This window comes from Chionomys nivalis, chromosome 8 (assembly GCF_950005125.1).
Source record: "Chionomys nivalis chromosome 8, mChiNiv1.1, whole genome shotgun sequence".
NCBI lineage: Eukaryota > Metazoa > Chordata > Mammalia > Rodentia > Cricetidae > Chionomys > Chionomys nivalis.
The window spans coordinates 96452435-96479925 of record NC_080093.1 but is presented as its reverse complement, the minus strand read 5'-3'; the positions used below and the strand labels follow the sequence as shown (position 1 = coordinate 96479925).

The following is a 27491-nucleotide window of genomic DNA, read 5'->3' as shown; positions in this document are numbered from 1 at the left end:
ATGTGTTTTTACCGTGACCCACAGGCAAGTCCCTGCCAGGCCTGCTGAGGTAGAAATCCTATAGCACCCTTTCAGAATGACCAGGATTCTGTTGTTTTAAGAAATCTTTAGACAGGTGGCTGCAGGTGCCCCCTGCTGGCTATTCTGGAAACCCAAGCTACCTTTCCTGTTAGTTCCAGAACTCTGCTGGTAGCAAACACTGCAGATATTCAAGTTCCTTGTATAAAATGCATAGAATATTTGTAGCCCATCCAATCCATCCCTACATTTTAAATTCTTTTTAGATTACTTGTAATACCCAACATAAGAAAATGTTATATTATTTGGTGAATAATGATGGGCGAAATTTGGGCCTACTGGGGACAGATACAACTTTTGTAAGTCTAAATTTCCCATCCACCAGGCATGATGGCGCACGCCTTTAACCTCAGCACTCAAGAGGCAGAGGCAGGAGGATCTTTGTGAGTTCAAACTCAGCCTGATGTACATAGTGAGTTTTAGGACAGTCAGAGCTACATAGGAAGACTCTCTCTCTCTTAAAAGAAAAATAATAATAACAAAAAATAAAATTTCCATCTATAGTTTGTTAGTTCTGAAGATCCAGAACTCATGGATACCAAAGGCTACCACTAAAGTTACAGATTTCAGGGTTAAATTCTCTTTAAAAGAAATCTGGGAGGCTGGAGAGGTTCAGAGGTCAAGAGTACTGTCTGCTCTTCCAAAGGGTCTAAGTTCAGTTCCCAGCAACCGTATGGTGGCTCACAACCATCCGTAATGAGATCTGGGACCCTCTTCTGGCATACAGACAGAACACAGTATATATAATAAATAAATCTTAAAAAAAGAAATCTGTACCTATATATCTATATACATTCATCTATCTGTCTGTCTGTCTATTTATTTATTTATTTCTGGCAGTGGAAACATATTGTAGGAAGCTTCTTGGCCACCCAGACTCCTAAAATAACCACACAGAAACTGTGTTAATTAAATCATTGCTTGGCCCATAGCTTAAGTGTATTTCTGGCTAACTCATATCTTAAATTAATCCATCTCCATTAATCTGTGTATTGCCAGGAGGCTGTGGCTGTCTCTGGCAGGGCTACATGGTTTCTTTTGACTCCGCCTTCTTCCTTCCAGCATTCAGTTTAGTTTACTCTGCCCTATCAACAGGCCAAGGCAGTTTCTTTATTAACCAATGGTATTCACAGCATACATCAGTGGCACACGCCTTTAATCCCAGCACTCCAGAGGCAGAGGCAGGCAGAGCCCTGAGTTTGAGGCCAGCCTGATCTACAGAGTGACCTCAGTGATAGCCAGGGCTACATAGAGAAACCCCATCTCAAAAAAATTAAAATAAAATTTATTTATGTATATGGATGCTTTGTTTGTATGTCCATATACACACCAGAAGAGAGAATTAGACCCCATGGGGCCATGGAAGTACAGTTAGTTATAGAGAGTTGTGAGCCATGTAGGTGCTGGAATTGAACTCAGGAAGAACACTCAATGCTTTAACTGCTGTGCCATCTCTCCAGCACCCCAGCTTAAGTTTCAATGTTTTGCTGGAAGAAAAGCCCCAGTAGGCCTTGTCCTAGCTCACCTGGCATGCTTTAGATCCTATGGGTGTGGCCTACATCAATGGGAGGGGCTTAGACTAAGTTAGAACTGGAGCTAGGGTAGGACCCAGCACTGGGCAGGTACTAAGCTGGGGCTGTCTGGGTCTGAGAACTCACTTGGCTCAGTCTACATTCAAGGCTAGACCTCAGGCCAGGTCTGGAATCCCACTGGTAGGATCGTGCCCTGACTCTGGCCTCTCCAACTCCCTCTCTCCCTCAGAGGAACAGTTTGGAGCCCTACTGACCCACTTGACTTGTGCTCAGGAAGGAAGAGGTAGGAGCTCCTTTGTCCCCTGGGGGTGGGGTGGGGTCTGACAGGAATTTGGAGCTCTGAACTGACTGAAGACAGCGGTGTTGGTGAGGTGAGGTCCACCTAGGTCAGTGACGTGAACGGGTCAAGGGTAATGCCTAGGAAGGAGGCGGCTGTGCTGAAATGTTTGAGGATTTGCAGCCCAGAGGAAGGACTTAGGGGAAGTTGAGGAATGCATGCTTTGGAGTCACATGGATGAAGGTCAAGTCATAGTTGTATCAGTGACAGGCTGGATAGCCTTAAGCAGGTGACGTTATTTTTCTGAGTCCGCTGTCTGCAGAGGTTCATGTCAGGCACATCAGGTCAAGAGCCCCACTGGGATCTGGAGCCTGGGTCTGCTCCCCTCTTCCCCTTCTCTGGCTCAGTATTTGCTCTGGGCACTTCCCAAAGCACAGCATCTAGGGCTCTGCCTGCGCTTATCTCGAAAACTGCTCCCTCGCCTCCTCCAGTCTGCCCTGCGGTCAACTCCTGTCCAGCCTTGGATACCTGTCTACTTGCCTTGCCCATCAATGCTCACTGGCCATAATTGGGCCCAAAATAGCATTTCCCCTCGCCACTTCCTGCGACCAGGTTGTGGCTTAAGAAGGGAGAATTGTTGTCTGGCAAGCATGCAAAGATGCGAAGGTCAGTGGGGTGCACAAAAGCAAGAATTTGCCTCCAGGTTCCAGTAAGCAGAGGCTAGGGCTGGACTTGCTTTCTGATCCTTGGGGACCCCCATGTCCTCCCCAGGTTCAGCTCAGGACTAAGACAGGGCCCTTGACCACTTTCTGCTCTCCTACCAAGTTCTCTCAGTATGCTGAGGCTCGCTCCAAGACTGAGACCGAGGCTAGCTAATCTAGCCTTCTGCTTCCTCTGGACCTAAAAGACATTTCCTGACTTTTCTGACCACGAGAAATCCTCATGCCTAGAGTCTGTTCTTAGTGTCAACCCCGCCTTTCTGTATGGTGGTCACTGAGTCCGGTTCCAGGTTTCATCCTCCCTATGAGGCAGTCTAGCTATATCCTGACTTTTGTCTCTAGCCCAAGGGATCTGCAGGAGCAACTCCTTGAAGAGATAGCCTTTGGCTCAGACTTGCTCCCTCCCCTGGGATCAAACAGGAATTGATGTCAGAGCAGTACAAACATGAGCCTATGTGACCACCTGCGGCTCCAGCAGCTCCACTCACTCCGGCTACCCTGTGTGGCTACCTCCATCTCCCACGCCGTGTCAAGACCTGAGCAGAGCAAATCCAGTTCTGCCTCCTGAGGAAGACACTGAATTTCCTCATCAGAAAAGCAAACTGTGGCCACAACCTTCCGAGACCACTAAGGATTAGGGAGTCCAGCTGTGGCTTGCAGCAAGCAGCAAAAGGAAGATGGGTTTACTGCTCTCTTTTGGCAAGACCTACATCCAGCTCAGAGATGTGGCCAGAGGTAGGATGCTTGCCGAGCATGAGCAACACCCTGCGACTGATTCCCAGCGTTATATAAAACCGGTTGTATTAGCACACACTTCAAATCCCAGCATTCAGGTGGTAGAGGTAAGAGGGTCAGAAGTTCAAGGTCATCCTCAGCTAGAGACCCCATCTCAAAAAGCAAAAAGACTTGCAGCTGTGTCTCAACTGGATTCTCCAACATTTATTTCATTGACCATAAATCAACATTTATTGAACACTTATTGATGACGAGTGCCATGGTAGGCTTGTGTGAGGCCGGGAACACCTTCTGCTCTCAGAGCGTCTGTCTAGCGCTCCCATTTCTCCTCCATCAAACCCTGGTCCACCTTCCCCTCACCCATAGCCATGCACTTTGAGGCAGTTCTCTATGTCTGGGAAACACATACTCCGTGTTGTCTCAAGCCTGGGCGGCTAGGATTGTAAGGGGAGCTGTGGATTGATGGATGCCTCTTGGCCTTTACATACATCGGCTGAGCTGTACCTTTTTGTTTGTTTTGTTTTGTTTTTTGAGACAGGGTTTCTCTGTGGCTATGGTGCCTGTCCTGGAGCTAGCTCTTGTAGACCAGGCTGGCCTTGAACTCACAGAGATCCGCCTGCCTCTGCTTCTGGAGTGCTGGGATTAAAGGCGTGCGCCACCACAGCCCAGATATCAGTGGTTTTCAATAAAAATACTGATACCTGGATCCTATCTAAGGTTCGCATTTAATTGGCCTTCCGTGGGCCTGTGCCCCCAGTGAACTATAATGAACAGCCCAGGTTGTTTTAGGTGAGGCAATTCTTCCAGGAGCTTCCCTAGGGTGAACCTGTTCCCTCAGGATTTCTCTATTCAGAGCAAAGTGGCCCAGGCTGAGAGCCTGACCCAAAAGGCACTTATTGTCCAGCCAGCCCACACCCTGGGAGGTGGTCTTCTACCCGGCAGGGCAGCGGCCAGCTCTGTTCCTACAGGAGTGGTTACACTGGGGAGGCGGTGCAGACCCAGCCCGTGTATCAGTGCTCTTGCCTCTGTCAAGGGCAGCAGAAACACTGTCGCGGACAGTGACAGCCACGGACAGAGAAGCGCAGTAACTGTTCTAGCGGCAGGGAGGGAGGGGCCTGGGGTCTAGATCACTGGGCCCTGTGACTGACAGCTCAGGTCTCTAGCAGCAGGCACACTTTTGATTTTAGCCCCACAGTGAACCTTGCATTCCAAAAACTCTATGTACCAGTCAAACATCCTGTAGGGGAGAAAGGATCATCAGACCCTTTTTCCAAGAAGGAAATAATTTGGCTTGGTCACATGGTTGGTGAGAGGCAGTCAAGATTCCACACAGAATCTGTTCAGTTCCGGTCTGCGTTCCTTCATCTTGAATCCACATGAGCAGGATCCTCTCCTCGCTAAAACGAAGCTAACAGGATATCCTATACATGTGTGGGAGACCCAGCAGACCCTTGAGGGGTGTGTATGAGTTGCAAAACACACACCTACATTTACCCCCTTTTCTTTTCCTTTTTTGGGGGTACAGGGGGGAGAAGATCTTGCCACATAGACCAAGTTGTTAGTTTTGTTTTGAGATGGGAGGGGTGTCCCACTATGTAGCACTGACTTGCTAGGTAGACCAGGCTGGCTTTCAATTCACAGAGTTTAGCCAGGCAGTGGTGGTGCAAGCCTTTAATCCCAGCACTCAGGGGGCAGAGGCAGGCAGATCTTTGTGAGATCGAGGCCAGTCTGGTCTACAAGAGCGAGCTCCAGGACAGGCTCTAAAGCTACACAGAGACCCTGTCTTGAAAAACCAAAAAAGAAAAAAAAATTCACAAAGATCCAGTTGCCACCAACTCCCTAGTGCTGGGACTATAAGCATGTGCCATCAATACCTGGTCCAAGCTGGTTTTGAATTCAAGATCATCTTGCCTCAGCCTTCCCACATGCCAATAATACAGTCTGTCAACCCTTTCAGACCAGAAACTTAGTTGTTTTTTTTTTTTTTTAATTTATTATGCTGGGGGCTGGAGAGATGGCTCAGAGGTTAAGAGCACTGACTGCTCTTCCAGAGGTCCTGAGTTCAATTCCCAGCAACCACATGATGGCTCACAACCATCTGTAATGAGATCTGGCGCCCTCTTCTGGTGTGTGGGAAGCAGAATGTTGTACACATAATAAATAAAAAAAATAAAAAAAAAATTTATTATGCTGTGTGTATGAATGTCTTGCCCGCATGTAGGTCTGTGGCCATGTGCATGCATGCAGTGGCCCTGGAGATCAGAAGGCATCTGATCCCATGGGACTGCAGTAGAGATGTTTGTGAGTGGCCATGTGGGTGCTGGGGACTGAACCTTGGTCCTCTGGAAGTACAGTCGTTGCTCTTAACCACTAAACTATTATTGTTCTCGTCCCAGAAACTAAGTTTTTTGAAGGAAGTCATTTGGATTAACAAAGCGGAGATGAGGCATAGCCACCACGGTGTGAGGGGCTCCTTGTCCCATGCTGCTGGGCGCTTGCATTCTTTGCAGTCTGGTTTAACGGCACACCTCTCTGGACCAGAATCAGACAGACCTGGGTTCTAGTTCTGCTTCACAGGACCTTAGACAGGACCTGTACTGCCCTGGCTCCTTGACTGCTTCCGATTCCCAAGCCTAGCTCTAGGCTGACTTCGAAGCTCTTGATTGATACACTATTGAGGTGTACGATCTGTAGGTAATTCTAACATTCAAAATGCTTTCCTCTTCTGAAACTAAGGCCCAGACAGGCGCAGTTACCTGCTCATGAAAACACAGCAGGCCAGTGTTAACCCTATTACCCCAGTACTTTTCATCTGCTCCTTCAGTCTAAGTGAGTCAGAATCAGGAAGCCTTGGGGAGACAGAGCCCGGAGGGGGCTGGCAGTAGGCCCTTATGGCCCAAGGCCAAGGGGGACCCATCATTTGGTGTTTCTATTTATTGACTTTAAATTTCATCATCTGAGGAGAGTTAATACATGGCTGTTTGGTAGCAAGAGAAACATACTCTAAGACCGCAATGACCCACCCACCCCAAAGAAAAACAAAACCGAACAGAACAAACCAACCCTATCTGAAAACAGACCTTTGGAGTTGTAGCTGAAGCAAGGGGCTGAGGGGCAGGATGGCTCCCTGCAGCCTGGAGGTGAGGGAGAGACTGCCCCAAAGAGGAACTTTCCCAGTTAAAAAGGCTGTGTCTAGTCCCTCAACATTGGCAGGGGGGTTCGTCCTAAAGGGGCTGGTCCTGGCAGGATGGGGCATTTAGAATTCAGTGGTCAGAGAAAGGGGACCCATGGGTCCGCTCCCAAGGTGACCACTGTGACAATGCGTAAGACATGGGGAGGCAGGAGCTGGGCTAGGGCCAGTCATGAGGAGGGAAGGCCCTTTCTCTTACCTGAGAAAGCCCTGTCCCAGATCCACTAATATTCCCAAGTTAAGGAACCTTAGGCACCACCAACACCTTGGAAGTGCTAAAGCTGGGAAGCTGCCTAGTGAGAGTTACCGCCCCTGGTCATCTTGTCTGTCTGAGGGCACTTGAGCAAACTTTGCTTCTGCGTTAGGATGGGCAGCCCTGTCAGGGAGGGCTGGAGTTTATCTTAACGGACATGTCTTAGTGCCCTGAACATGCAGAGTGAGTGTGTGGTGTGTGTGTGTGTATGTGTGTGTGTGATGGGCTTGGTCCTTCCAGGAAAGCTTGCTTAGGGTTCCAGGGTGGTCTCTCACACAAGAACAGACTTTTATCATTCTGTCGCTTCCTCACATCACGTCCGGCCCCAGGTTACTGCATAAATAAGTGCTTTGGAAAGTATTCATCTTAAAAGTAACATAAATACTGTACACAGGAAAGGATGCTGTCCCTTAGCTTTCCCACGGCCCCAGAAATCCTCCACATATTGCACATGGCCTTCCCAGCCCAGTGGGGTCCAGGCCCATTATGTCTTTGGTAGAAGCTCCAGGCACAAAGGTCCTGGGGAGCCCCCACATCTCCACCCTGGTTCCAGCGGTCAGCGAGTAGGAGAGGCCTCGGCCCGTCTGGTAGTATTCTACCAGGAAATGTTTCCACAAGGGTGAGAGAGCGCCGCACGGTGTGCCCTGCTTGGACACTGCTCAAGGGCTGCATATGGCCTGGGAAAACAGGAGGCTGCGGGCAGGCGGACAGTGCTGGGCCGCAGCGGGCACGCTCACACCCTCCATAGGAGGAGGTGGTTTGTGCTGTCGTCTCGGCCCACAGTCTCCCTACTGGCGCCACCCCCGCCGCTGAGTCTGAAGTCCTCATAACCGTCTCCACCGCTGATAACCAGCATTTTAGGCCTAGCTGAGGTGGGGCCTCGGTGTCGAGGGGAGTCCCGGTGATCCAGGGATGGCAGCTTCTCAGGGCCTGAGGAACAAAGAGGAGGACTGGTCAACCTGAAGCAATTTGTAGCTTCACCTGTCCACCTGCCCTCAGTCTGTCTGTCTCTTCCCAGGCTGAGGCCTCTCCTTCTACGTCCCAGAAGATAGTAAGACACACACACTTCCTGTTAACCAAGAATTCCCATACCAGAACAAAAGTCCACTCTCTCGGTAGTCACGTTTCTTATCTCCACTATGTGTGAATGCACACACATGTGCATTTATGCTTTCTGTAAGCATAGTGCATATACATATTCATATGAGTGTGCGTGCATGTGTGTGGAGACCAGAGGTGCCTGGAACTGTGTAGACCAGGTTAGCCTGGCTCTTGCAGAGTTCCACCTGCCTCTGCCTCCCGAGTATGGGGACTAAAGGTTGCGTCACAACCCTCAGCTTTCTTACTTATTTTTTAAAGGAATTTCTTTCTTTTTTTTTTCCCTACCCAAACAGGGTTTCTCTGTATAACCCTGGCTGTCCTAGAACTCACTTTGTAGACCAGGCTGGCCTCAAACTCACAGAGATCTGCCTGCCTCCGCCTCTCAAGTAATGAGATTAAAGGCATGTGCCACCACCGCCCAGCTTAAAGGAATTTCTAAAGATTTATTTTATTTTTATTTGTGCACGTGTGTGTGTGTGTATGTGTTGTGTGTGTGTGCGCGCGCGCGCGCGCGGCACGTGTGTGTACCTGCCTAGGCCAGAAGAGGGCATTGGAGTCCCTGGAGCTGGAGTTGCAGGAGACAGTGTAGCCTGATTTGAGTGTTGGGAACTGAACTTTGGTCCTCTACAAGAGCAAAGAGTGCTCTTACCTGCTGGACCATCTCTCGAGACCCCCTTCTTCTTCTTCTTTTACAGGTCAGGGTTTTTCACTAAATTTGGATCTCATTCATTAGTCTAGGCTGAGTGGCCAATGAGCCCCCGGATCCCATCTCTGCCTCCCCAGTACTGTAATCAGACAAGGGCTACTGCTTGTGGCTTTTACTTGGGTGCTGGGGATTTGAACTTGAGTCCTCACGCTTGCCACCCCATCCCCACCCCAACCTATGTTTTCCGGTCAGGAATGACATTGATTTCCTAGCCACTCTCTATCTTTGTTGACTTCTGCATATAGACATGTGCTGTAATTATACATAATAATAAACTTTTGGTCATTGAAACTGAAAAATCCTTATCTCTTAGGGAAGTTGGTGGCCATCTTCTGGGCAACACGTCACACCAGTCACGTGTCCAGGAAATGCTGGTATAAACAGCCAGCCACTTTTCATACGCAGAACACGTGTTGTGAGTATGTAGTGCATCTTTATTTTCTTTCTGTCTTCTCCGTTTTTCGGGTTGGGGACTGATCCCAGAGGCACGTGTGTGCACAGCCTTTTCCTATGACAGGACTATGCTAAGTTTTTAACTCTCCCAGAGTCTACCCTACTGGTCACCTTAAGGGAGAGTTTCCTGTACAGCAGCCCCGTCCGCCCATGTTTACTGTAGCTCTTGGTGATATCATTGTCTCTTGCTTTTGACTAAATCGTGTTTCATTCATCAGGCAGTAACAGGAACAGGGCTGCTTCATCTATCAATACTGCACAGCGTAGCCGTGTGGGCTCGCACCACCTTGGGCTATGCACACAGCACCCAGAACGTGTGCTGCTGCTGCCTGACGCGTGAGCGCACGGACACCCAGTGCGGCTCAGGTCTTCTCAATCCACACAGCTCCTGACTCAGGCTTCACCGCTCCCTCCTGACTCCCCGTCCTGTCCGCTCCTGTGAAGTGCCTCATTTTCCTGCTGCTTCCTTCTCTAATCCTATTCCCTGCCCTATTCCTCTCTGTATCCTTTTTTCTGGTGCTATTTCTATTTCCTGTTCTGGACATCACTTCCCGAGTCCATTTCCTTCCTATACCTCATTTCTAGCTCTGCTTTATTTCCTCGGATATATTTTAAAAATCTATTTGTTTCCATTTTATGTACACTGGTCTTTGGCCATGGGTGTCGGGTCCCCTGAAACTGACCCGACATAGACAGTTGTGAGCTGCCATGTGGGTGCTGGGAATTAAACCCAGGTCTTCTGGAAAAGCAGTCAGAGCTCTTAACCACTGAGCCATCTCTCCAGCCCCACTTCCTGGTTAAGAAACACACACAACAGGATATACTTCCCATGAGCACATTTGCCCCTTATTAGCTATGGTTCACTTCCTGTCTCCTACAGCACTTCATGCTCATGCACAGGTTCAGCTGCGGGCGCTGCGGTCTTTCTTATAACATGCTCCACTTCTGCTCTTTTCACCCTGGCAGAGCCTCCCCTGGCAGAGCCCCTGGACGGGAGTGGAAGGCACAGACCCACCTGTATCTGGGGGAGGTGGCGGGGTTGGACACAGAAGGTTGAAGCCATCAGGGAGTTGGACTGCTGCCAAGAAGCGGACATGGCCAGTGTGCCCTTGGCCTAGGCCCGTCGGGCTGAGGGGTGCTCGCGGGCAGCTGATGGTACTTGGGGTTGTGGGCATGGTCAGCACAACCCCGGCACTGGTGCCCACCCACAGGAGCTCCTCACACACCAGCAGCGCTGTGATCCTCAGGCAGGCTGCCTTGTGCTGTCTGATGATGGCATCGGAGCCTGGGGGGAGAAACGGCAACACTGCGCTGGAGGCGGGCCCTGGCTAGGCCTCCCCCAGGACGGGAGCGGAGTCAGTACCTGCCAGCATCCTGTGCACAGGAGGGGTGACGTCTACCTCCGCCAGCTGCTCGAAGGTATCGGGGTGGTACAGACAAACGTGGGCACTACCCTTCAAGGTCACCCACACACCCAGGCTGGAATCGACCATGCAGGCCACACTTCGGCTGGAATCCTGCCCCATGTAGAATGTGTGCTGTAGGGGAGGAGGGCAGAGATCAGGTGGTAGCTGGCAAAGCTGCTCTTCTGCCTGAACCCCACCACTGTCACCCCAAACAGAGCTCCCCACAAACCCCTCTAGATACCTGCCCGGAATGACAGCCAAGGCAGGCCTGGCCTTGGGTCTGGATGATCAGTTTCAAAGCTTGCCCCTTAATCCTCCAGAAGTAAAAAGGGGTGCCCTTTCCTTACAAAACTTGAGTGACTAAAGCTCGTGTGGGTTTTAGACCAGTCACTGGTCTCTCCCTGGATGGATGGGCAAGTGTTAGCCTAGGAGGAAAAAGTCATACCCTAAAGGCCCATGGTCACATGCGGGGCTAGTCACAGAACCAGGGCTGACCCCAAGCCTCAACCTTCAACTCAGCCAATGAAGCCCATGAAATCTGTGGTCCTTAGGTACTGCCTAGGCTGGGAACTTAGGTTTGTATGCAAACAAAGCAGGAGTGAAGGCCAAAAGTTCATCTTAAGGGTTGGTGACATCAGGAAGGAGGACCCTTATGTCCCTCAGGGATCCCAGTATTGCACAGATAGGGTACAACAGGGGCATGAATGAGGAATTCTAAATATATGGGCAGTTGCTGTCTTCCTCAGGGAAGGGCAGAGGCTGGCCTGGATGCTTCTCTGTCTCTCTGGTCTCATCTCCCTCGTCTGTGAGCCCAGCTCATCCCAGATCACCGGTTCTGTTCCCCAGCCCGGCTACCTCCAGCTGCAGCGTGTCCGGGCTCAGGACGAGGACCCGATTCTGGCAGCCACACCACAGCCGTCCACCCACAGACACCATCTTGGTGATGGGGCTCCCTGGAGCACCCAGAGTCATTGATTTGAAGTTCTGGGGGTCCCAGAAACGCCCTAGAGAAGAAATGGGTTAAAGAAAACATAAAGTTTAGTGTAGTCCTAAATTTGTCTCAGCCTTCCCTGAAAAGAAACCTGAATTGTTCCATTCTGTCTTTGGGTTTTAGAGACAGGGTTTCTCTGTGTAGCCCTGGCTACCCTGGAACTCACTACGTAGACCAGGCTGGCCTTGAACTCAGAGATCCACCGGCCTCTGCACCTGAGGGCTGGAGATAGAAGTGTGAGCCGCCACCGCCCAGTGAAAGACAGGGACCTGGGAGCTGCCCGAAGTCTGCGGCCTACAAGTTCCCATTTGTCCAGAAGAGAGCTCAGTTACCACAAAAGGGCTAAGGGTGGAAGGGTGTGTGGGGCACATACCTGCTTCCCTTTGGTAAACCACAAGTTCGCCATTGGCCAAAGACACAAACACCTGGTTATTCAGATACCTGAGAAAAAGGAAGTAACAATGTAACAATGCAATGCCAGAGGCTGAAGTGTGCATCTTGGGGCCAAGGGACTCAAGGGGACATTGGCTCTGGTCTCGAGAGTTTACCTCTGTTTATTGTTTACCCTCAAAGTGTGTGTGGGGGAGGGGACCTGCGGCTGAGAGGCAGCAGTGACGTTCCCACATTAACAGTGTGGGAGACGCACAGCTGGCCTGGGTGCAGGCCTCTGTTCTGCATCTTCCCCAGAAAAGAGGGGGTAGATGAATAGAGCTGGCCTATACGCCGGCCAAGAAGACTCTGCATGGGAAGGGCAACCCGGGGCCTTACAGGATGCAGGTCACAGAGGCTGCGTGTTGGAGCTTCATGCTGTTCCTGCGGTCTCGGATGCTCTCAGAGGACTGGTAGACGTGGACACTGTGGATGAGGGGCATCTGTGACAAGCAGGCAAACCGACCAGCCCCAAGAGCCGCTCCTTCACTTTCGCCTTCTCCCCCCCTCCTCTACACCAGGTACTGACACAACTTACTAGCGTCTCCTGAGTATCCTCAGCTGGCAGAACCCCAAGACTAGATTCAACCCCCCCACTCTCGCTTCTGCTTCAGGCCACCATACGATTTCCAGAGCTTTGTCCCAGACCTTGCCCTGCCCCTACCTACCATCCATCCTCAGTGCCCAGCCACACGGAACTCTGGTAGGCCTCAGGGTCTGCACTCAACAAGTCCTCAAGGCTGCCCCTTGTGAAGGAACCACGGCTGGAGCGGCGAAGGGCTCGTCCATCCATTGGGCTGGCGCCACAGGGACCGCCTGGCCCAAAGGAGCCAGAGAGTGACAGGAAGCCAGGCTCCTGCTCTTCCTCAGAGCTGGTTGTCTCTGCAGTGGCTTCCTTGGAGCTTGGGGTCTCCTCATCTGAAGGGACAAAGGTCTCTATCTCTGTTCCACTCCAACGGGCAGAAATCTAACATCTTCCTAGGTCCCACTGAGTCCTTCCTGGCCACATCCTTTCTGACCCTGATCTCTGTATGTGCTAAGACCTTTCCCCCGCGCCTTCTCAGCACATACTCCACGTCCTAGTCCTCATCTGGCCGTCTTAAATTCAGCCACACCCTTATGGAGGGACTAGCCTCCATATGCCAGTCTCCCAACACCCAATGCCCATCTCCCTTAACAGTGTACTTTAAGGCCTCCGGGACCCCACGTCTGACTCACTGCCTTCTGAGTCCTCACTATCACAGTCCCCCTAGTGAACAGATTCTAGCCTCTGCCTGCATTCGTGTCTCCTCACCCACTGCGCCCAATTTCCCCCACACTCACTGCCGAAGCTGGACGCAATGGTGGATTGGCTGGCTTGGCTCTGCAACGTCCCAGAGGGGCTAGGTGAAGATTCATCATCAGAGTCGCTGTCAAAGGGCACCAGTTCAGCTTGGGGGTCACCCTTGGCAGGGCCTGGATCCATCTCCAGCCCAGATCCTGAGATGGAAATGTGCAGGCAAGGCTGAGGCCCTGGCTCTGCCAGCGTTGGTGGTTCCTCATCAGCTGTGGCCTCCACATCTAGCTCGGGCCCAGCGGGCTCCAGGGTGGACTCTGGCGGACTCCTCAAGGGCTCTGGCTGCTCCCTGGAGACAAAGGGGAAAGGAACAAACGCTGCCGCTAGGAGGCGTCCGAGATAGCGCTTGACCCGCCCCGCCCACAGACAGCCCGCCCACCAGGCCCGGCCCACCGACCTCCGATGTCAACCTCGCTGTGTTCTGGGACGGAGGCTAGTCTCCTAGGCTCACCAAGGCCTTACCGCGGGCGCTGCTGCAGACCTGGCACCGCTCCGATACAGAGAATGCGGGCAGAGCAAACGGCAATGCAGGCCTCCACGTCTGGTTCTGCTCTCAAGCTTAGCAGGCACACCTGACCCACGTAGCCGTCACTGTTGCATACCCACACCTCTGGTGCTGGCTCTGGGCAGCTGCTGAGGGTGGGGGCAGCACATGAAAACTGTGGGAAACCCCAATGGACGGGGAAAGGGGAATGTTAGAATTCTGCCAGTATCTCGCTGTACCACAGTCCCCAGCAGAACAGAGGGGCGGCGAGCTTGCATATATCGCTCTACAGCAAATGCACCGTGCATAAGTGTGCCCTGAGTAGGACCATGCACCGTGCATAAGTGTGCCCTGAGTAGGACCATGGATGTATGACTCTATTCATACATGATGCCGGTACTGTTGGCTAGGTATGAAAACTCATATAAGGGCATGAATTAGACTAGACCCTAAATCAAATCAGTCTGTGTTCAAAATAGATGCTCGTACACATATGATACACATGCAGTGTGCACATGCATATACTCAGACACAGGGGGCAATCACAAGGTTTCAAACATACAAGATGAGGCGCATAAAACAAAGATTCATACCCAAGTAGCTTTGAAGGGATAACATCTACATGGCTCACACACACACACACACACACACACACACACGCACGCACCTGCATGCCACTGCGCGTTTTCATGATGGGGATGGCCTTCAGGAACTCAGGGTCTAGACAGCCTTTACTGGATGCTGTAGTAGAGGAGACAGGCAGAGGGGGACACACACGTTTAGCACCCACTGTTCTGTGCCTTTGTTCCCACCCCATCCCATTTCCTCCTGTCTGTCAGAATCTCCCCAGGGAGGGCCTTCTAGAATGAGAGGCTATGGGCTACACCCTGTTTGTCTTGGCCTCAGTTTCACCTTCTGCACAATGAGGAGATAGCTACAGAATTAATAACTTCCCAGGAATCAGCCATACTGAGGAAGAGGAAGGTCTTGGCTGTTCAGGTCCACGCTGGAGTCCCTGTCCTAAAATGACTCTGTCTGGGAGCCCCTTCCCGGCCAGGGAGGAGCTGGAAGCCAGAGCTAATGCCCAGCCCGCGGTTTCACTGAAGAGGTCTCAGTCTACCCGTCCTAATCCGCTGCTGGAAGACAGGAGACTGCCCAACGGCTCTGAGGAGATACCAGCCTGAACCCTGGCTCACCCAGCTTCCGTTTGGCCTCATCGAAGGCCTGCTCAAAGCCCAGGCGGGCGTCGGGGTGAGGAAACTCAAAGATGAAGGAGTCGGTGCCCTCGGGCCGGGTGGCACACAGCTCCAGCTTGGTGGGTGGGAAGGAGAGCGAGTAGCACAATGCCTGCTTTTCCGACAGGTCCTTGTGCACGGCGGCAGAGATGTCCCTCAGCGCGTCATCCAGACTCTGTGGGAAAAGACCCCAGGCCTCAGACCAAAGCCTCACATGAGCATCTGCACTTGGAACATAAGGACCTGTCTCCGTCCTCAGACAATGGCTTCCTCCCTCCACAGACAGGGCTGGGCCCCTCCCCTTGCTAGATGTCTCCTCTCTCAGACCTGGGACCTGTCACTTCCCTTAAGTGGGAGCAAGACTATAATTTTCCCCTTCAGATAAGTGACAGGACCAACTGCTTCCTCAGGCAAATGCCAAGACTGTCTCTCCCTCAGACAAGGTCAGGGCACAAGCTCGGGGCACAGACCTGATGGGGGAAGCCGAGGCTCTCAGAGAGCTTGCTCATTTGGCTCAGGGTAGCGAGGTCTTCATCCAGGCGGCTGATGGCCTTCTGGATATTCTCCCGATTGGTGGCTTGAGACGCCCCTGGCAGGGACAGAAGAAAGCCGTGGACGGGAAGACAAGGTCAGACTTGGACACACACTTCCTGCAGCTGGTCATGAGACGGGTCTAGCAACTGGAAAGTCTCCAGACCTAAGCTTTCAGAAACAAGGTTAGCAGGTGGCTTCCAGAAAAGTCCCAAGCCTGGGAGGAGGGGACTGGGCTTGGTTTAGGAGCACACACACAGGACATCTGACTCTTGGAGAACTTGTTAGAAGAGTAGAGATGGCTCAGTAGGTCATGTGAGCTGCAGAAGACACCGGGGTGCAGCCTCATGGGGGAATTGCCAAACAGACAGCCCTGGTGGTTCAGTCTGCTGACTAAGAGACTTGCCTCCCTGGGAAGGAGGTTACAAGGAGCTGGTGCCCTGATTTCCTGGTCTTCTCCCACAGCTGACCATTCCAAGAGGTCGACCCTACAGACCAGCTCAGAACGTCCACTCCAGGATAGTAAATAATCAGAGGGGCTGTGTCTTCACTGCAAGGCTGGGCAGTTAAGTACTGAAATTAAGGGACAGGAAGCTGTTCTTACTCTTTTCTAAATGACAGGTTTCACTGTCCTCTCTGCCCCTGTTTACACAGTACATATGGGTAGCTGTCGTGGGTCACAGAATGGGAAGATGACCATGGGGTCATGACAGCACTCCCTACAGAGACACGGACACCAAGGACACAGACTGATGCTATTTCAGAGGATATGACAGGCCAACAAAGCCTGGGAAAGCCTGGCCACAGTGGTTGCTTGTGTCTCCTCAGAGTTTATATGTTGAAATACTTCCCTGGTATTGGTGTAGGAGGTGACAAGGTCAGATGGGTGGTATCCTCATGAATGGGATTCATGCCTTTAATCTCAGCACTCAGAAGGCAGAGGCAGGCAGCTTTCTGTGAGTTCAAGACCAGCCTGGTCTATACAGTGAGCGTGCGCCATACTGTCTGAACAACACAAAACGTGGGGCAGCTTGTTTCTCCTTTTCACCCAATGAGGACAGTGGAACGGGCCCTCAGCGGACACCAGATGGGCCTGTGTCTTACACTGGAAGGTTTCAGGTCAGGGAGCAATAAATTCCTACTTTGGAATTTTTGGTCTTTGGTGTTTGGTTTGGTGTTTATTGTTGCTACACGGAGCCACACTAAGACAGTCTCCTACTGCTGAACGTTACTCTCCGACGCCAAAGCCTGCTTTTTTCTGTCTCCACCCGGCTTTATTCCTGGCCACACAGCTGGATACCCGGGAGAGGGTCTATCAGCTGCTCTGTTTCCTAGTGAGAAGAGGTGAGGCGGGCTCAGTCCTCTCCCTGGGTCCCCGTGGGACAAGCTGGTCCATCTGAGTCCCCTCTCAGGTAGGCTTAGAGTCGTTCTGGAGTGACAAGCCAGCAGAGACAAGAGGGGATGAAGGACGGCAGAAGAGGTCCTCAGGGTGTCCAGCTCCTGGCAGATTCAGCCCCAAGCCACCGGAGTCTCCTTAATCAACCTGCTATTGGGACTCTGCTCCTGGGTGTTAGGCGGGAATGGAAGGTCTTCAATCAGCAGCTGACTCAATGGCTCACTACAGTTACGGTGACTGCTTTGCAGCCCCACGAGGATGGTTTATATGAATACCTGGATCTGGCTGCATGGGCGCTAACCCGGTCCTTCAAAACCAGCCCCTCATATAGAATGGAGAGCAAGGCACAAAAGCAGGAAAACTGCCGGACAGGCCAGACAGAGCTCACACTGAAAGACTTCTGGGAGGAAGAACCCAACACCAGAATCTTTCTGACAGACTCAAGTCAGTCTTACCTTTGATGATGTCTGTGTCCTCCAGTGGCAGCTTCCACAGCATCTTGTATTTGCTGGCCGTATCAATGACGCTGGCTGCTGTGTACCTGTGGGTAGCCAATGGGGTGCTCTGGCTGGGGCAGGGAGTAGAGCCCATGGTAGATCAATGGCTCTCCTGCCTGCACCACCCAGCCCCACCCTGGCCACTCACAGGCTCATGGAGCTGCGCCGTAGGGAGCCTGACTTCCGTTTCAGGGTGGTACAGATAATGAGGTCGTTGAACAGGAAGAGGGATCGGTCCTTCTTGCCGCCAATTGCCTTCTGTAGGGTTCAAAGTGGGATTCAGGCTGAGTGTGCACAGCCCAGAGGCCTACCCATATGCTCCTAGTGTCCACAGGGACAGCAAGTCCCAGGAGGCGGGGAAGGGCTCTCCCCCAGTTTATGTTGAGTCAGGACGCATCGGGGCTCCTGCTGTGGATGGGGGAGACCTGAGGGCAGCAGGTGCTGGAAGAATTAACTTGGGTGGGTGGAGGTACACGGGGAAGCAGCCAACGGGATACTTCTTACCACTTCAATAACCATCTCCTGCCTCAGGAACCGCCGCAGGGGGGCTTGGAGCTGTTGGGTGGGAGAAACAAGGGGTCTTAGAAACTACATCATTATTAGTCATTAATCCTGCAATGATCTGGTTGGCCCACTCTAAACCAGGTCAGTCAGAGCGATGTCCTGTCCTCTTCAGGATGCTGTACTGCTGCCAAGCCAGGGGACACAAGGTCAGACAGATGACGAGGGAGACACAAAAGGGTGGGGCACTGTGGTCACAGAATCAAGCACACCACAGACCCTGATCTGGATGTGGACGGCCACAGTCTCAGTGACAGAGCAGACAGACAGGGACAGAGCAGACAGACAGCAGTGGGGCGGAGCCTGGCAGGGTGGGCACATACATCCTCCATGCCCTCGATGTGGGCTTCAATCTCCTGCAGCACACGGGCATGCCGCTCCGCCTCCTCAGCACTCCTCACGCCCTTGTTGATGCGTTCAGCCACCTGCTTGATGTTCCGCTGCGCATCTAGTAGGAGTGGATGGTCTGGATGGTCTTTGGGTGTGTGCTTCAGAAGGTCCTGGGGTGGAAATGGGAATCTGCTTAGCTGCCCTTGGAGCCGGAGAGATTACTGGACTTTCTTTTCTGTCTGGAGTCTGAGAACAGAATGCACCCCCCAGCCCCATACTTCCGTGCTTGCCTCCCTGCCCAACCAATTCCATTCCTACCTTCACCAGAAGCTCGTATCGTGGGATCCTCTGCACAGGCTTGATCATGAGGTCGGACAGAGCCTGCTTCTCCTTGTTCTCACGCATGCTTTGCTGAAACCCAAGACAAAGTGGAGGGAGTCCCCATGTGAGGGATAGCATGTCAGGACGAAAGGCTCCTAGCAAGTCCCTCCAGCTGAGCTCAGGGGCAGAGGCTGACGCGCTTGCTAGCACCTTGGTGCTCTGGTCAAGAGCTCCTGATATGCTCCACAGCTAGCCTGAGGTTAGTGTATTTCCATCCCGACCCTAATGCACATACCTCCAAGAACTTGAGAAAGGCTGGCCTCGCCTCCTTAGCTATGCGTACGGCGTCCTTCGCATTGAGGAAGTTATCAATGTAGGCAGAATAAATGTTCACCAAGACGTCCTTGGAGAACTGTGGGCGAGAAGGCAGGTTAGGCAGACGCAGGTCCCGCACCCACTTCACCCTGTCCAGTTTCCCTCCATCTAACTACTCCGTCTCTGTCTACATGTATACATGTTACATATGTGACACATGACAGTGAGCAAATGTGTGTGTATGTGCATGGTATATCATTTGTGTGTTTACGTGTAAGCACACGCACATGTGTCTGGGTGTGTGCGAGCCCAGACCTAATTTGTTCACTTCTGGACCAGGTCTCCAACACCACCCACCAGGAACACCCTTCCCAGCCCAGTCAGCCCTTGTGGGCGCCGAGCTGCAGCCTGCTCCGTGGCTGACTCTGACTCTGGGCAGGGTACATGCTGGTGGCTAATTCGTCTGCTTGGCTGGTGGTAGGTGCTAGGCCGAGGACCTGCCTGCAAATGAGGACTCCTGGGTTCCTGTCTATACCAAGAACAGGCTAAGAGACGATGTTATAGTGCCTCTTATCTAGGGTGCCAACTGCCCCTGTCTCTGGACAGGACAGGGTTGAACCTGAGTGGATGAGGGAGGACCCAGGTCCAGACAGAGGTCGGCCTTGGTGACACTGAGGATGGAGAATAACAGCACGTAAAGGACAAGCTAAGATCTGCTTAGGCTAAAGGCCACACTCCACCTCAGAAAGAACACATTTACACATGTGCACATCCCAAAGTAAACAGGATTTGTTTTTTAAGATTTATTTATAATGAATAGGGTGTTTTTCCTGCATGCATGATTGTAGGCCAGAAGAGGGCACCAGATCTCATTACAGATGGTTGTGAGTCATCATGTGGCTGTGGGAATTGAACTCAGGACCTGCAGAACTGCTCTTAATGACTGAGCCATCTCTCCAGGTCTGGATTTACTTATCATTATTTTTTTAAAATAGGATTTCACAATGTAATTCTGATTGGCTTTAAACTTGCTATGTAAACCATTTTTTTGGTTTGGTTTACTGAACTTTCTGGAAGGATTCTCTACAGTTTTGCTTTTATAATTATGTGGCTCTAAGTAACCATTTATTTGGGTTTGGTTATGATATATTAATTATCATCAAGAATTCTTGTTACGTGATAGTGGCTCGTGCCTTTAATGGGAGACAGAGACAGGTGGTTATCTGTGAGTTCAAGGTCAGCCTGGTTTACAGAGTGAGTTCCAGGACTACAGAGAGAAATCCTGTCTCTAAAACAAAAACAAAACAACAACAGAAGAGTTTCTTGGGAACTATAAAATGTAGCATAAATGTTTTTTAAATATAATTAAAGTCACATAAGTAAGTGCCATTTTTAAGAAATAGCAGGTTTACAGGAGTTTAATGAATTTTTTTTATAAGTAACTTTGTTTTTTGCTTTGGTGGTGGTTCTTTTGAAATTTCGAGCCACCACTGAGGGACCTTGAAAAACTCATGCAAGAGTCGGGGCCTCTGGTATATATGCTGTGTAGGATATACACGTATCAGAAGCCGGAGGGTATGGACTATGGTTATTAAGTAGAGGCAGCCAGGATGGGTGAGTATCAACGTCAAGTCCCTGTGAACGTGAGGCTTGGGTTAGCGGCAGCACAGCGACTGGGCCATGGTGCACAGCTGGAATCCGTGCAGCAAGGACACTCACCGACTGGACGAGCAGGGCCCCCACCTTCTGCTGGGCATGCCATGTCTGCACACAGTGCCGCACCTGCTCCAGGAACTGCTCGTGGTGTTCCAGAAGCTCGGGGATCTGGTCGAAGATCTCATCCACCAGAGATGGGTCACACAGCAAGGAGTTTTCCGGCTGCTTCAGAGGCTGCATGTAGCCCTGGAGGACCCACAGGATCAGTGTGTCTCCTGCAGAGGTGGCACCCCCACCTCACCCGCACTGTCTTTCCGCAGGGCCTGCAACTCGGCAGTGGCAGAAGAGTCTGTCCCCTAAAATGGTGTTCTTGCCTAGCCCCGGGCTTAGCAGAGGACGGGGCACAGGGGAAGAAGGCCAGAGGCATGAAAAGACTGGAGGGAAGCAAGAAGATGGGAGGGTGGGGCGCTTTCCAGGAGACCAACAGGTATTTTATTGATAATCACCACATGCTAGGCCTTGAACAAGAAAGACCCAAAAGATGAGTGTGGTGGCTTACACCTGCAATCTGCCTCAGGAGATTGAGGCAGGAGGGTTACCATAAATTTAAGGTCAGCTTGGGCTTATCTCAAAAAATAGCCAGTAGCCAGGAGGTGGTGGCCACAACTCTAATCCCAGCACTCGGGAGGCACAGTCAGGTGCATCTCTGTGAGTTCGAGGCCAGCCTGGTCTACAGAGTGAGTTCCAGGACAGCCAGAGTTACACAGAGAAACCCTGCCTCAAAAAAAAAAAAAAAAAAAAAAAAACCAAAAAAACAAAAAAAACAAAACAAACAAAAACCCCAAAACAACAAAACGAAAGAAAGAAAGAAAGAAAGAAAGAAAGAAAGAAAGAAAGAAAGAAAGAGAGGAAGGAAGGAAGAAAGAGAAAACCAATAAAAAGGCCTGGCAGAGTTTACACATCTAGTCAAATGAAGCACTGAATATGGAAAACAAAACCTCATTTCACCAAATCTAAGATACACTATGGTATTTTTTAGTTACCTTTAAGAGGAAAAAAACACCTCAATTAAATTATGCTCTTCTACCGACTGTACGGGGAACTCTGCTTCACTGAAATGTGAAGGCCTTCCATCTCGGGATCACAGGTCGACCTCAGGTGAGGAGTTAAAGTGACGGCAGGCAAGGCCCTGGAAGTCAACTCCGACGTTACTAGAGGCCTGTACTGAATACTAGGTAAAAAGTTTCTGGATCTCCGGGGCAGTCTGCGACTAAAATTCCTGTTTTCCACACCTATCTGCATTCAGTGGTGTTTTCTAAGCATGAACAGCCTGCCCCTCCACGGGCAAGCCTATGGAGAGATCGCCCTCTACTGGCCCATGCTGCAACTGCAAGCCAAAAAGATGAAGGTGGTTCTTGAAAAGGCAGATGTGATGCTAATTTATAAAATAACATTTATATTAAACATTTAAAAACATTTAGTTTGTTTTGTAAAACAAATTTGAAATTCAAGCTGAATATGATTCTCTTGGCTGGTTGAAGATTCTGAAAAGGCTCGGGGTGACTGAGTAGCTGGCAGCTGGCCTCCCTATCAGGGCTCTCTGACGGGGTCAGGATCTGATCTTTCTCACAGAGCAGAAGTGACACCACTCACCTCTGGGTCACCTGAAGAGGAGCAGGCCCAGGATAGCAGATGAAATGACTGAACATCAATACAGCCTCTGCTAACACCCACATTCCCTCAAAGAGTATCAGCCCAAAGTCCCACACCTGAGCTGGAACCCAAGCAGAGGCAACCACCCAATGTAAGAAATAAATGAGCTATCACACAGTAGGCCAAACGGAGTAAGGACTCTGGAATCAGGAGAGGAGGGGTGCAGGGAGCAAAGGGGAGAAAACTGCCCAGGAAAAGGCTGTTTCTTAGCTGAAAGGATTGGGACTCAACGCAGGACTCCAGGATGGGGTAACACCAGAAAAGGAAATAGACTTAGGGCCCAGGTTCAAATCCCATCTCCTGGCTGCTGACCTGGGCACGTGGCTCCTTTCTGTTGTTTTGTTTGTTTTTATCTGAACTGACTAAGTAGTCAGCCCAGCCCTGAATCCCAATCCCCTTGTTGCCTACTCAAGCTGAGGTCACAGGCACACATCACCACACCTGGCTCCTTTAGTATTGTTTTCTGTTTTGGAGACAGGCTCTCGCTTTGCAGGCCAGCCTAGTCCTAAACTCCCCATTTTGCTACCTTTAAAATATCAAGATGACAGACAGGTGCCACCACAAGAGGCTTTAATTTTACTAAAATCCTTGTCTTGCAGGATTCCTGCCAACTCACTTTGGGAGGCAGTGGTCATTGTGGCCGTCTCTGTTTCAGAGTCTTTGCTCCCTTGTTCAGAGAACTCATAATTTCTATCTCACAAGGTTTACAAAGGTTGAAGCAATTTTGCACACATACTCACGCCAACACACACACAGGCAGTATGTGAGATGCTACACACATCTCTCCTGAGATATGCATTTGGGGCAATGGCGATTATGATCTCCACTCTATAGCCAGGGCAGGGGAGGTACGACTGCGCCCAAGATTTGTTCCAGCTTGCACAGGTGACCAGGAAGCGAAGCAAAGTTTGAGCAGCAGAGTCTTGCTCCAGAACCCTGGAGGGATGTCTTCCTTCCATACTCCCAGGCTGCGGGTACTCCTGGGCCTTAAGTTCAGGTAATAATCCACTGCTCACCGCTACCTCTCCCCTCCCACCCAGAGGCCTTCTCCTCCAGTTCTGCTTGCTAATAAGGCCCAGCAGACTCAGACGCCAGGCCTGCCTGATCTGTACCCCACCACTCCTCTCTGCCAACAGGCCCGAGAGGCAACACCATCTTTCCATCTTCGAATACTCCGAGAGAATATGCGAATAACTTCATTTTACAGGTGAAACCAAGGCCTGGAAAAGTGAGGTGGCTCAAACTCCTGTCATCCAGAAGGAGGGAGTGACCTAAGCCAGGGCTAACTGACCCTACCACCACCAACCCTTACTCTTCCTGTCTGACATCTTAGGAATCCCCCCTCAGGTTTTCTTTTGCCTGCAGAAGACCCTAGCCCTTGCCTGGTTTCCTGTCTTTCTCCTTGGCAGTCACACTAGGTACTCTGATCTCCTAAATGTTCCAGGTTCCTCCGCTGTCCTGGCCTTTGCTGGCGTACCCTCTGCCCATCCCCCCCAGTGGGGTCTCTGCTGATACCCTACCCATCTTTTAGGTCTCTGTTGGACATTCCAAAGCCAGAGTCACCTTCCCTGAACCCACACAAGGAAGTGTTCATTCTATGCTCTTAAATCTATGGACATTTTAATAAAAAAACAGAGGTAAAGTATTTCTTTGTGGTGAAACAGGACAAAAGAAAAAATTTGTCACTTTGACAAATTTCTTTCATTTGTTTTTTAAAAAATAGTTTCTCATGAATTCCAGGTTACCCTTGAACTATCTATTAGTCAAAGATGACCTTGTATTTGTGATTTTCTTGCCTCTGCCTCCTAAGCACTGGGACCACAGGTGTGAGACACCATCCTTGGTTTATGAAGTCCTGGGGATCAAACCCAGGGCTTCTTGCATGCTGGATAGCACTCTTCTGAGCGACTTCTGTGGCCACACTGTAATCAGTTTTAAGTGCACAGATTAGTACACACGCATTCATACTCTTGTGCAAACCTCAGCTTCCTCTCCCAGCTGGAAGCTCTGACCACTGCACACTAGCTCCCCGCAGTGTTCCCAGCCCCAGCCTCCCTCGGACCCGGCCACCACCATCACACCTTCTCTCTGTCAGTGCTGCAGCGTGGGGCGGAATCAACTTCCCTTTCGAGTGCGGCAATACCCACGCACGCACGCACGTACACACGCCCTTGAATTCTGCATCCCCAGCAGCCAGGAGGTGTGACTTGTCCCACTGAACAGCCTGTAAGCTCCAGGGAACAGGCTCTTGTCCCTCCGGCTCACAGCAGGATGGCGCCCCCTGTCCTGCCCAGAGAGTAGTGTTTGGTTTATATATGGATTTGTGGAGTCAGAGAAGGAGAGGGAGAGGAGTAGGAAGGCTGATTAGCTCTAGGTATTTCCTGGGTTCTACTTCACCCCGAGCTGTGGAGGAAAGAGCAAGTTCATCTTTAATCGTGCTTGTGAGCTGGTCCTGCCATAGATGCACCCACCCCTCCTCTATTCTCCACCTTTCCCAGGCTAGGGGCCCAGGCATAGACCTGACTTCCCACCCCACGCCCATAACGCAGTCCCGGGAACCCACCTGACCTGAGCAGCTCACCCCCTAAGCGTCTGCCCCGTCCTCCTGTGGTCGGTGCCCTTACTGGAACTCCATAGCCCTGGCTTGGCCTCCTCTCCTGCGCTCATTGTTCCAACAGTCATACAGAATTCCCCACGTGCGAGTCCAACCACATGCCCACCTGACTCAAAACTCTCTACTGAATCTCCAGAACCCCACTGTGGTACAAATCCTTCTCCTGGGGCTCAAGGACCCCATGGCAAGACCCCTGCTGGCTCCTGCAATAGCACCCAAGACCCAGCCCCTCAGACTGCACACCACGCGGCTCCCTCGGCAGATGCTACCCACTGCACCTCTCTGACGGATTCTGGTCTAGCATCTTCCACGCCTCTAGAGCAGTGCTTCTCAACTTTCCTAATGCCGCGAAGCTTTAATTCACGCTCTGGTGACCCCAACCATAAAATTATTTTCATTGCTACTTCATAACTATAATTTTGCTACTGTTATATATAGTAATGCAAGTATCTGATATGCAGGGGATCAGATATGTCATCCCAAAGGGTTCGAGACCCACAGGTTGAGAATCACTAGAGAGTCCCATCTACTCAGCAGGGTTCTTCTTTCCCTTGTCCTTGGGCTTCTTGCACCTGGACCAGGGCCTGCCTGCAGTCGATACTCAGTATTTAACTCTGGTCTCAGAAAAGGCATGCTCAAGGGGGTGCAAAGCTGTCCAGGGCTGCTGCGGGAACATGGGAGCAATGGGTAGAGGCTCCCACTCTCCCTATGACTCCTGTTCTCACCTACCCTGCAGGGGGTGACCGCTTCCTTCGGGGTGGCCACATCAGGGATTCTCTACACATTGGTGGTATGTGCCAGGGACACAGCTCTTTGGTCTCAACCCCTGTGCAACGGGTGATCCCACGTGTCTGCTGCCCACACTTGGAATATTGCTCTCGGGCCTCGGTCATGGCCCTCGGCCATGGGCCTCACCTGCATCAGGGTGCGCAGTGACTCCACATACGACTGCTCCGTGTCCAGCAGGGTCATGGTGACGTGCTTCCGCATATCCTGTGGGGACAGGAGTAGAAGGTGAGTGGGCCTTTGTTCCCTTAGCCTCTTGCACCTGCAGCTACATGCAAGCTCATCTACACACCCCGAGATCCTTTCCCTGCCTGCTTCTTGCCCCCAGAAATAGTTTCCCAAAGCATCCTGGACCTCCATCCTGCCAGGTCTCTGCTTGGGTATTCCATGTTCTCCCATCCCAACAGGTTCTGGACAAAGACAAAAACCCAACAACAATAAACCCTCATATTTACAAAGGACGATGCCTCCAGCTACACCCACTCCAGGAACTACTCTGGAAATGCCAAGTTCCAGCTTGTTGCTAGGAGGACATGTTTGACCTGGCTGTATGTCGCAGCGTCCCTCAGAGTAGACACTGTCACTTCCTGCCAGGTGAAGACACTGCAGCCCAGGGAAGGAAAGTTGGTGCTAGATGTCACAGAGTCGGGAGTGTCAGAGTTCTGACGCTTAGAAGGTTACAGAACCCTCCTTCGTACCAGGCACTTCTTTTTCCCAGTACTCTCTCTCTTTTTTTTTTTTTTTTGGTTTTTCGAGACAGGGTTTCTCTGTGGTTTTGGAGCCTGTCCTGGAACTAGCTCTTGTAGACCAGGCTGGTCTCGAACTCACAGAGATCCGCCTGCCTCTGCCTCCCGAGTGCTGGGATTAAAGGCGTGCGCCACCACCGCCCGGCTTCCCAGTACTCTTGACCACCTGTGTAGTACATAGTTTTCTCATTTCTTCTGTTTTTTTTTTTTTTTTTTTTTGCATGTACATGTGTATGTGTGGCGGGGATCTGTGTGCACACATGTATAGGTTCGATCACCCACGCACGCATGTGTGAACACAGGAGGCCAATGTCAGGTGTCTCCCTCTATTGATTCCCACATTATTTTATTTATTTATTTATTACGTATTTACTTTTTGACACACAGTCTCTCCCTGAACCTGGACCCCACTGTTTCAGCTAGCCTGGCAGGCTGCTCTCCAGCACTAGGTTTACAGACACACACTAGGGTTACAGATGCACACTAGGGTTCCAGACGCACATTAGGGTTACAGACGCACACTAGGGTTACAGACGCACACTAGGGTTACAGACGCACACTAGGGTTACAGACGCACACTAGGGTTACAGACGCACATTAGGGTTACAGACGCACATTAGGGTTACAGACGCACACTAGGGTTACAGACGCACACTAGGGTTACAGACGCACGCTAGGGTTACAGACGCATGCTAGGGTTACAGACACACACTGCTCTGCCCAACTTTCACAATTTCGGGATGGAAACATAGGTGCTCATGCTTACCCTTCAGGCCATCTCACCGAGCCTCTTTCTCCTTTCGAGGCAAGGTCTTATAAAAGACCAGGATAACCTTGAGTTCCTGATCCTCCTGCCTCCACTTTCCTAGTGCTAGGTTACAGGTATACAGCAGCACATCTGGCTTATAGCACTGCTGGAGAGGAACCCAGAGCCCTGTTCGTGCTCTAGGCAAGCACTGCACCCAGACTGCGGCTCCTCGGGAGTCCCATGGGGGTCGCTCAGCATCTGCACACGCCCCAAGGGACTGGATTCCTGCCTCTGTCAAGATACGGTCTACCCTGTGGGAAGACTTTGTTAGAAGAAGTTTGGGAATTTGTCC

General features: G+C 51.2%; 1 protein-coding gene across 1 annotated transcript in view; it reads right to left on the bottom strand.

Moving 5' to 3' along the window:
* Nucleotides 1-5519: 5519 nt before the first annotated feature.
* The window catches only part of Arhgef17 (Rho guanine nucleotide exchange factor 17), a 57995-nt gene continuing 36023 nt past the window's right edge, over nt 5520-27491 (bottom strand). The window contains exons 2-21 of the mRNA XM_057778112.1: nt 25775-25852; nt 20596-20778; nt 18857-18973; nt 18559-18651; nt 18234-18410; nt 17854-17904; nt 17498-17607; nt 17308-17393; nt 15396-15514; nt 14887-15100; nt 14358-14431; nt 13669-13865; nt 13194-13495; nt 12539-12788; nt 12210-12296; nt 11815-11882; nt 11306-11454; nt 10408-10582; nt 10060-10329; nt 5520-7714 (exon numbers count right to left, since the gene is read on the bottom strand). Coding sequence (XP_057634095.1) covers nt 7518-7714; nt 10060-10329; nt 10408-10582; nt 11306-11454; nt 11815-11882; nt 12210-12296; nt 12539-12788; nt 13194-13495; nt 13669-13865; nt 14358-14431; nt 14887-15100; nt 15396-15514; nt 17308-17393; nt 17498-17607; nt 17854-17904; nt 18234-18410; nt 18559-18651; nt 18857-18973; nt 20596-20778; nt 25775-25852 — 2997 coding nt within the window. The 3' untranslated portion in view covers nt 5520-7517. The remainder of the gene's footprint in view (nt 7715-10059; nt 10330-10407; nt 10583-11305; nt 11455-11814; nt 11883-12209; nt 12297-12538; nt 12789-13193; nt 13496-13668; nt 13866-14357; nt 14432-14886; nt 15101-15395; nt 15515-17307; nt 17394-17497; nt 17608-17853; nt 17905-18233; nt 18411-18558; nt 18652-18856; nt 18974-20595; nt 20779-25774; nt 25853-27491) is intronic.